General features: G+C 48.5%; 1 protein-coding gene across 2 annotated transcripts in view; it reads left to right on the top strand.

The window, feature by feature from the left end:
* Window positions 1-2881, top strand: part of TAFA3 (TAFA chemokine like family member 3) — a 15134-nt gene extending 12253 nt beyond the window's left edge. For both annotated transcript variants that reach the window (XM_057384647.1, XM_057384646.1), the window contains exons 5-6: window positions 817-941; window positions 2254-2881. In XM_057384647.1, the coding sequence (XP_057240630.1) occupies window positions 817-941; window positions 2254-2265 (137 nt within the window). In that variant the 3' untranslated portion in view covers window positions 2266-2881. The remainder of the gene's footprint in view (window positions 1-816; window positions 942-2253) is intronic.
* Window positions 2882-9983: the final 7102 nt, after the last annotated feature.

Below are 9983 nucleotides of genomic sequence, written 5' to 3'. Positions count from 1 at the left end.
CAGCACTGATCCCTGCTGGGGTTGGGTCTGCAGGGTTGATCCCTGCTGGGATTGGGTCTGCAGCATTGATCCCTGCTGGGATTGGGTCTGCAGCATTGATCCCTGCTGGGATTGGGTCTGCAGCATTGATCCCTGCTGGGGTTGGGTCTGCAGCACTGATCCCTGCACGTCTCCTCCCAGAAGGAAGCAGGGATGTTATTCCACCCAGGTGGAACCTTTTCCTGCGAGAAGCACCAAGCAAAACCCAAACAAAGTATGTTTTATCAAATGCCATCACATGCCCTGACCAAGAGCCACTGGGGGCACTGGCAGCCCCTGCCAGTACRGTATGGATTCACCTGACAGCCGGTGCCCTGTGAGTGCAGTTCTGTGCAACGCTAAGAAATGCCAGAGTGAGTTGTCAGGAAAAGCTCTTGTTGTCCCCAAGAGCCCAGGTGTCATCTTTCCCAAACATAGGAGAGCCCACTCTCATTGCCCACACTGGAGACATGAATCACAATAGAGCAGAATGGTAGGAGAACATTGCTTTGCTCTGTAAGTGGAGCCTGAAACAGGTTATTGAATGGCACTGCTCTCCCTGCTGTCACTGGGAGTGAGGACGGTGGGGTAGAAGAGAAAGCAGGGTGTTCTGGAGGCAGGTGGAGCAGTTGGGTCAGGTGAGGCCAGGCAGGGGACGAGCAGCTCCTTATCCAGGGCTCCTCAGTGTGGGCTATGCAGAGAGAGGRTCTGTATCTCTGGCTGTCACCCAAAGGTGGGCAGGGCTGGTTCTCCAAACCCTCTGCTGTAGCCTAGCATTGATTCCCTCCTCTCCCCCAGCCTCCATCGTGCTGCAGAAATGGTGGTGCCAGATGGAACCTTGTCTCGATGGGGAGGAATGCAAAGTGCTGCCTGACCTTTCTGGATGGAGCTGCAGCAGTGGCAACAAAGTGAAGACGACCAAGGTACATCCCTGGCAGGTGATGGGGGACCCCAGCCTGGGGCAGCAAAACCCAGAAGAGCATCCTGTAACAGTTCTGTGGGGAAGCAGAGAGCTCCAGGGCACACACTGTTTAGTGAGGATGCTCCAGAGCAGAGCAGAGGGTCTGGGCTGTGCTGTTGTCWCCGGTGCTGGAGGGGCTGGCGGGCGTTCCACAGCCCAGAGTGGATCYCACAGCTCTTCCAGTTGATAATTCTTGCTGGGAGGTTTAGTGAGGAGGGTGTGGGATTGCTCAGCTCCTGAGCAGGCGTACCAGGAATGTCTGTAACAGCCCAAAGCTCCCAGGATTGCTGGTCCAGGTTGCTCCCCAGCTCCTGGGGCAGCAGGTTGCCTTTCTCAACCCCATGGCACAGTCCCCATTCCCCATCTGAGGAAATCATTTGTGACAGAGCACTACGTGATTATTATTTTCATGGCTTGAGGAATGCCCCAAAGAACAAGGTGTAATTAAAATTCTATCAAAATCATTAGTAATTACATATATGCCATGGTTAATCAGTTGCATAATTTTGTAATCATTGTTCATACTGTTGAGTGTAATTATTCCTTATGCTTTCATTTTCCTCACCCCACATCTCCTGCCACAAAATTATTGTATTAAGCAATGTCAGGATTTTTTTCATTGCTGCTATTATTTTTGTGCACAGAAAGTACTTTCATGCTGAAGTGTTTTTATGGACATCCAAGCAGGTTCCTCCAGCCTTGGGCATCCATCACTGACCAGTAACTGCAGCACTRCATTGAGCTGGTTGTCTTTTTACCATTTTAGTGTTGTTTGGTTGGTTTCTCCCAGATACTAACTTAGCCCAAAGTCTCTGCTCTGGCTTTGCTGTCTTGAATTCTCACTGGGACCATTCCCATCTGGAGTAGAAGTAGGACTCTGGAGCTTCTGCTCTCCTCCCTCATCCAGCAGACCCCCCCATGGCCATCCTTTTTTGGGTACTGTGCCCTCCCTTAGGGAGGTGGCAGTTTGGAAACATAGACCCATGTTTTCAAAAGGATTTTTGGTAACTTGGATGACTTTAGTGACTTTGGAATGGTGCCGAAGGGTAGGATTTGCATCTCAGTCCCCTGTGCAGACAGACCTCAGTGGGAGCTGCAGCCAATCCTGCAGCACAGGAATCACAAACCATCCGTAAGGTGACATTTGGAATGACCACTCCATTAAACAAAAGTTAAAAGGCAAATCCTATTTGCACGTCTTGAAGCTGTTTGCTGATAATTCATGGCTGGAGAATCAGCTGTCTCCACTGGATAATTTCTCCTCTCCTCCACAGGTCACTCGATAGCCTCGGAGCAGTGCAGCCCTGGCTGAGCCTTGGCGTGGCTCAAAGTTCGATGTGGCCCAGAGCCAGCAGAGATGGGACGCTCCAGAGCTGCATGGGATGCTGTCCTGCAGCCCAGCAGGACTGGGACAGGTACTGGGTCAGAGCATCCACTGAGCTCCAGCTTCCCCAGAGGCTGCAGCAGGGACCCCAGTGCAGCTGCAGACYCCTGTCCCTCCACAGTTTCATCCTTTTCTGTGGTCACGTTCACCAAAAAACGGGCTCCTACTCCAATCCTCCAACCGTGTAAGAGCTGCTGACCACAGAGACAGACATGCAGCAGGCCCCCAAAACGGGCTTTAATCTGAGTATCTGAAATCATTGCTGCAAGTCCCCTTTCCTTATCTCCCAAGATGCTGAATCCAAGTTGCTGTCAGGAATTGGGACRTCAATGGTTTTGTGAAACCCTTGGGATGGGCTCTTGGCTCCAGGGGTTYCTAGGAGCAGCCACTGAGCTCCAGCCTGATCCTGAGTCACTGGCTCCCACATGGAACTCGTTATTGAGATGTTTTTGTAATGGGGTATGTGCTACCCTCTCCAGATGTAAATAACAGACTGTGAAATAATAAATTCATTTTAATCTCTGCAAAGGATCTTTTCATTCAGCAGTGAAGGGAAGCTCTGGGAGTATTTCTCATGCTGACTGGATCTGAGRTGGAGGGCCTGGGGACCCTGCCCTGGCCATTCCAGTCTCAAGCAGYTTGTGCAACAGTGGCTCTGGAGGAGAGCTGAAAGCATGTTGTGGCCAGCAAAGGCTGATTAGCTCAGAGGGATCCTAAAGAAAAGTGCCTTAATTTCTGTGGGATGCTTTGCTGAGAGCGTGTCCTGTCCCTCCTCCACCTTTGTGTGGGAGCTCCCACTGCTGCAGTGCCATGTCCCCACAGATCCACCCCTAGCCAAGGCCAGACTGGGATTGTAAGGTCCCCACCCAGAGTCCTGGTCCTTCTGAGAGCCCAGACTGCTGAGTGCAGAGTGGGATCTGTTATTTCTGGCAGCAGACTTGGGCTGTAGATGGGAGCATCCCTGCTTGGCTGAGCATTCTCATAGCTGGCTCATAATGTGAAGGATCCACTCTGCAGAAGTGTTGAGCTTGACACCCACATTGGTATAAACACATTTCATTGTCTGCATAATAGGCACCCTTGAAGCTTATTTTTCACTTACTGAAGTCCACAGTTTGATGAGGAAATAGCCCCTTGGTGTCTCTGCTGAGTGCTGCCCTCGCTGCTATCACACCATCAGAGTACACAAACACTGCAAATTGCTGCTTCTCTCCTGGCACGTAAATGCATTTCCAAAGAAAGCACTGCAGCTGCAGGACTGCTGGGGTTATCTCTGCCTCCTGAGCAGCCAGGGAAGGATGCTCCTGCACAGCTTCTAGCCTTCTGCCCTTCTTCCACTCACTGTATTTTCAGTGCTTTCCTTTGGCCAAGCAGGCAAACACTCCTAGCAGGAGCAATGAGCCGAGGAAGAGGATGATGGTGGTGGGAACATCTCTGGGCTGAGRCAAGGACTTTGATGCTCTGTGTCTTCACTGCCTCAGTGGGACAATGGCAGCTGTGTGCTCTCCAGCTACCTGAGACACCCTGATCCCTTCTCTACCTGGACCTGCAGCWGCAGCAGCGTGGAGACCCCAAGCTCCCCGCCCTGGTCCCAGATCCACCGTGCCCAAATCCCCATCTTAGTGGGGAAGAGGACGCTTCTGGTGCAAAGCTCCACCTTGCACATCTGTGCAGTAACTGATTTGAAGGTGCCTGAGGGGTGATTAGTCAGAGGAAACTGTCACAGTTAACGTACTTTCAATATCATCTCCCTGGGTATTATAATTATACCCCATTCAATTAGTCTGCAGAAGAAAAGGCCTTTTGTATTAAGATTTGGTGGARAATTATTAAAGAGTGAATTAAAAGACAAGGATTCCATTTTACCTCAAAATACTAAAAGCATAATGTATGAAATACCCCCAAATTACAAGCTGACTAAATTTAGAGCTGTGCTAGGAGGTGAAATGAAAGGTAAAATGAAACCCTTTGAGCAACCGCAATGTGCAGTACAAGGTGGGGTATTATCAGAGAAATTAGATGGAAACATAATTAACAACCCAGCATTATGAAGAAAGATGGCAAATTGGAATGGGGACAAAATTAGGAGAAGCTACAGAGCAGATTCATTTGTTTCTGCTTTATGAATCCATGCTAGCAGTCAGCAGTGATGCCAAACCATCCCAGAGCAGCAGCTTTCCAAGGAATGCTGTTCATTCCTCACCTTGTCTGGGCTGGGGCTGCTGTGCTCACCTGATGGTGAACTGGGTGACACTGCAGGAGAAAGTGGTGCCTCCCAGGGTCACATCTTTGGTGCCTTTTCCTTTTCCCAGCCATGGTGCATTCAGGCCATATCTTGTCTTTTCCCTTCCCCAAAGGCTGGTTCCCTTACCCTGATGCTTTGCTGCTCTAAATTTGCCACCCTTGTGACTTCTGCTCGTGTTGCTCCAGCAGCATCTCATGGGGAACCTGCCAAGAGTGGCCTCTTGCACGGATGAGCTGAGGTCCAGTTTAGAGCTGGAGGACCATTTTCTTTAACTGTGCCCAATTTCCTCCTCTCAGGCTKAATTGGCTCCTGTTCCCTGTAACCACTGCCCTGTCCACCCTCCTGCATTGCTCTGCTTGCTCCTCTCTGCCCATTTGCTTTATTGCTGCTTTTCAATGAATTCAAACAAGAAAAAAATTATCTTTTTCAGAAGTAGGAAGATTTTTGTTAGAATCATCTCAGCTATGCAAAACATCCCTGTGTATCTGCCATGCTATGTTTAGGAATGGAGAAGCCCAGAATTAGCTTATCAGATGATAAGCAGAGTCCATCTTGCCCACCTTACGGGATTCACAGATGTGGCAGGTGCATGTGGCTGTTCTGGCACTTGTGTGTTCTGTGTGTTTGGACATTAGCACGAGTCAGGTTTTTTCTACTTTGCCAATACCTTTCACTAAGAAACTCTTTTTTTTTTTTCTTTTTCTGTATTTTTTTTTTTTCTCTCTGGCATGTTTGTAAGTAGATATATCCCTGTTTTGGGGATGTGAAGCAGATGGCTCCAGCATCCAGRTATGCTGCCCCATCCTGCCAGCACTCAGGACAGAAGCCAACAGCAGCCACAGGATAYAGGGATRTGTGACTGCAGGGCCATGGGGCCAYGGGCACCTTCCCCATTGTCTCTCATGCCATGGAACTCCATTAGAATCACCAAGACAAAAATACAACAGCACAGTGTTTGCTCTGGTTAACACGCTGTGATGGGGCTGTTTGAAGCTCTAGACGGCTCTTCCAAAAATGCAGCCTCATGTTTTATTCAAATGTGCATTTGTGGAGATGTTCTTAAGGGAAAGAATAAAATATTCATTCAGATGCTACTGTGCAATAAAAAGCAGAACCAGGGCTGAAACCTCACTACTGGATCAGAGCAGAGCTGGCCCCGCTGCCGGCAGCCTGACTCCTGATGCATCTCAGGAGGATCTCTGGGAATCACAGAATCATAAAATAYCCTGTTTTGGAAGGGACCCACAGTGAGTGGGGGATGGTGGCCCTTGCTGCCACCTGCTTAGGAGACCCCAACCCTCTCCAGGGGCTCTGGCACAATCCTCCATGCAGAAGTGCTGGATCCATCTGGCTCTGGAATATCACTGGTGAACAGGGTGGTGAGCAGAAGCTGTGGCTGCCCAGTCCCTGGAAGTGTTCAAGGCCAGGTTGGACAGGCTTGGAGCAATCTGGTCTAGTGGAAAGTGTCCCTGCCCAAGGCAGGAGTGGAACTAGATGATYTTTAAGGTTCCTTCCAGCCCAAACCATTCTAGGATTCTACAATTCTGCTGATGGCCATTTTCCTCTGTGCAGGGTCAGTCCCTCTGTGCCACACTCAGGCAGGTGATGTGGGACAGTCTGGGGAGCTCTGCAGAGATGGCACTGTACCAGAGAGGGCTGCCCATGTCCCATTTTGCTGCAGGCAAAGCCCCATCCATCCCTGATTCCATCCTGAGCTGGCAGGAAAAATCAGGAGTCCCAAGTGCCATGTCCCCCCTGTCCATATCCACATCTGGATCCATGCACTTGGCAAAGCCAGCTCACAGAACCACAGAACCCTGCTCTCCTCTCCCCAGGAGAAAGGCATATGGACATGGGGGGCTACACGGGTATAGGCTCACCCTGGGCAGAGTCTGCTTACTACCTGCATCAGGGATTAAATAGAGGCTCATTTTTATAAAGTGATTTCTAGCCTTGTTTCCCTGCTGGAGTGGCTGCARTGGCCACAGCAGAAACAGAGCCATTGGCTGGGGCAGAGCAGAGAGGGAGGATGCAATTTAATTTGTGCATTTCCCAGCTTGKTAATCTCCTGACTTACTGCTGTTATTTGATTTCTGTAGCATCGCTTCATAATAAAGGGATTATCCTGGACCATAGGTCTGCTCTGATGCTCATCTGCTGGGATTACTGGAAAATTTTGCAGTTAGTTAATCGGTCAAGTAGGTAGAAATGAAAATATGTGCATATGTGTGGTTTTGTTGACATTTGCAGGAGCATTCAGTCTGTGATCTAGCACTGGCTCTCCTATCTGTTCAGCATCCCCTGCTCCATGTCATGGGGGCTCTGATCTGCTGTTTCCTSTTTCATAGGGTTTCCAGTCCCCTGGTCCCCATCTCACAGGGGTCCCAATCCCTAATGTTGGGTCCAGAGCCCCAGAGTGAGGAGCCCCAACCCCTGTCCAGTGTCAGGCTGGTGGATGCTGGTGACAGCCAAAGCTGGGTGTGCTCAGGAGTGCCTTGGGCAGTGTGTAAAACCCCTGTTAAATGTGGTTTGAATGTTTCCTGTGCACATCAGTGGCACCAGAGGTTAATGCAATATTAGCAGGCTGGCCTGGATATGAGTAAGTCAGACATCCCTAATAAATGCCTGCTCACTAAAAGCACAGGGCAATTAGCACATGCTCCATTTCCTTCTAATGATGTGTTTTACTCTGGTCTCAGCTTCCTCACAGTGTCAGGAGCCAGCTGTGCCTGACTCCTGTGGAATGGTCACCTCCCTTGTGTCACCTTCTCTGCAGTGCTCCCAGCCAAGCCTGGCCCTCTGAGCCACCAGCAGTGAGATCCTGCAGGCACAGAGATGCATAATTGATTTGTTGGTAACGAGATACCGTGCACAGAGCCAGGATTAAGTAATGATGCTATTAAACACTCATGGATGTATTCATATTAGTGAGCTGTAAGTCAATCAATTATTAAATACACTGGGAATCATGTCCTRTGATCATTACAGGGGCTGAGACCATGTTCATTAACAAAAATAAGAAATATTGTGGATAYTCAGTTCTGTCAGAAAAATATTCTATGAGTTGAGAAAATTGCAGGAACTGCAAGGCTGGGAGGACATAAATATGGATCAGCAGGGTTATTACATACCAGTACCAAGGGACAAAATTAGTGTTTAAAATTCCCTGCAAAGACAAAATGTAAAAGATGAAAACTTTTGCAATCATTCGTAATAACAAAATTTTGATTAGAAAGCCAGGATCATGTATAAGTTACTGAATCCACACTCTGGACCAAAGAGTCTATTGAATCCATGAGTTCGGTTGAGAATGTTTTGGCTTTGAAGAGAATTTTGGCTTTGCACTGGACACGAGTGTGCCCAGTCCATCCAGGATGCAGGTGACCACAAACCTGAGTGGTGGGCACTGGCAAGAGGCTCTGGACACACCAAAGTAGCTGGTGTGACCTAGAGGAGGAGAATGAGGAAGAGGAGGATGAGGATGAGCCAGTGACACCCTGGTGGGGGGAACCTTTCTGAAACWTCCTCCACTGGGTACATGCATGACCATGCTGAGGACAGGAATCTTTCTTCAGGGTTTTCTGCTCTTACATAGCAGTCAGAATATAAATTATTTAAGCAGGAAAAAGATAATTAACTCTAATCAATCTGGACTCTGCCCAGGTTACAGCTCTGCAACAGCATTAATCTCACTAATTACTTACTATAACTAACACAGTTTTCAGCGAGTTCAACAATGCATTCAGTGAMTCTAACATTGAGCAAGAGATGTAAAGTGATTGATTCTGAGTTGAAAAGCCTCGTGGTACTGCAAATCTGACTATTTCATTAATCAAGGTATCAATTTTGCAGCACTGAAGAAGTAGCATTTCAGTCTCATGGGGAAATTTTTTCATTTTGCTGATGGGTTGTTCTGGGATTGTGTTAGAGGGTGTTATTTCAGAAACATTAAGAAAGAAGAATTTACACTAGCCGGATCTCAGGTGAACAGTTATTTAAATAATGGGGTGAGCACTGAGGTTAAAAGCCTGGTTTTGGTTGAGGAATTGCATCTTGTGTCTGGTCTGAGGTGAACCATCCTGCCAGAGGATTTGAGCAGGATTTCATCCAGGAGTCTGGCGGGGAACACAAGCACTTGGCAGCAATTTCCACCCCTCTCACAGTGCCTCTGCTCATGCTTTRGGCTCTTGTTTGGTGGCACATGGCCTGCCAAGGGCTGCTGAGCATCAGTTTCCATCGCTGTGCGGTGCAGCTCACACTGGGACTGGCAGGGGATGTGCCAGCCTGGAGGGAAGCTACGGCTGAATCAGCTCCCAGTGAGCACCGAATCAACTCCCCAATTGCGTTTCTGAAGCCAGAAAACAATCCAGTCTGTTATTTTCCAAGTCACAGAACCTAGGGAAATGAAAAGGTGAGAACACATTATTGATTAATTACTTACTCATCTCCAAACGGTTATTGAGCCTGCACTCAACTTTGACAAATTACCCCTCAATTTTTGTGACTGATACACAATTTGATTAATAGGGTTTTATGATACTCCTGTCAGAGGGTGACACAGAGTCTGATTCCAGTGCCTGGCAAAAGGCAATGCTGTCGTGTTCTCTGTATCTGGTGGCATTTGGAAATGGACAGCCAAGACATAATTAAGCAATGTGATATTTTGTTTGCAAGGAAAGGTGGGTTAATAAATTTAGCTGAAGGCGGAATATCAATGTTATCTGATCACACTGACACTGATTACTGGGAGCTGGTGCCCTGGCCATCCAGGGTGTCTGAATAGTGAACCACCCCATGTCAGTGCTGGGAGATTGATACTGGTGGATGGCACCTCAGAGCTTTGCCCACCCAAGGGTCTGCCCTGCAGAGCCCTGGCACAGTGGGGCTCTCTCCTACTTCAGCCCCATCTCTGCCTTTCTCAGAGCTGATATCGCTGGAAAAGGCACGAGTGCACTGCAGCACTGTGGGGTCTGGTCAGTGTTTGGTTAATATTTGGCTTTGGCTTTTCCACCTTCACTTTGAATCTGAAACCTCACACAGCAGRGGCCAAGAAGTGCAAGCAGAACAAACCTCCCATTTTCACAAGGAAACGTTAAAATCCTGCGCAAGTAATGGGAAGATTAATGACTTGTGGCTACAGCACCTGGAAGTTCTCACTTACAGCATCCTTCAGTTYATCTTTAAATCCTCAACAGCAGCATCTATGGAGCAGGACAGTGGGGCAGGGGAGGACAGGCTGTCTCTCTGACAAATAGTAATGGGGATAACAGGGAGCCTTGGATGCTGCAAAAGGCCATTCTTGCAGACCAGAGGCAAGTGGCCTCATAAAGAAGGATTTCACACTATTTAAACAATAATACTCCCACAGGCTTCCT

Source organism: Malurus melanocephalus, unplaced genomic scaffold (genome assembly GCF_030028575.1).
Source record: "Malurus melanocephalus ecotype Western Australia unplaced genomic scaffold, MMel_1.1 scaffold_727, whole genome shotgun sequence".
NCBI lineage: Eukaryota > Metazoa > Chordata > Aves > Passeriformes > Maluridae > Malurus > Malurus melanocephalus.
The sequence above is the reverse complement of the archived record's forward strand: the minus strand, read 5'-3'. Positions and strand labels throughout refer to the sequence as shown.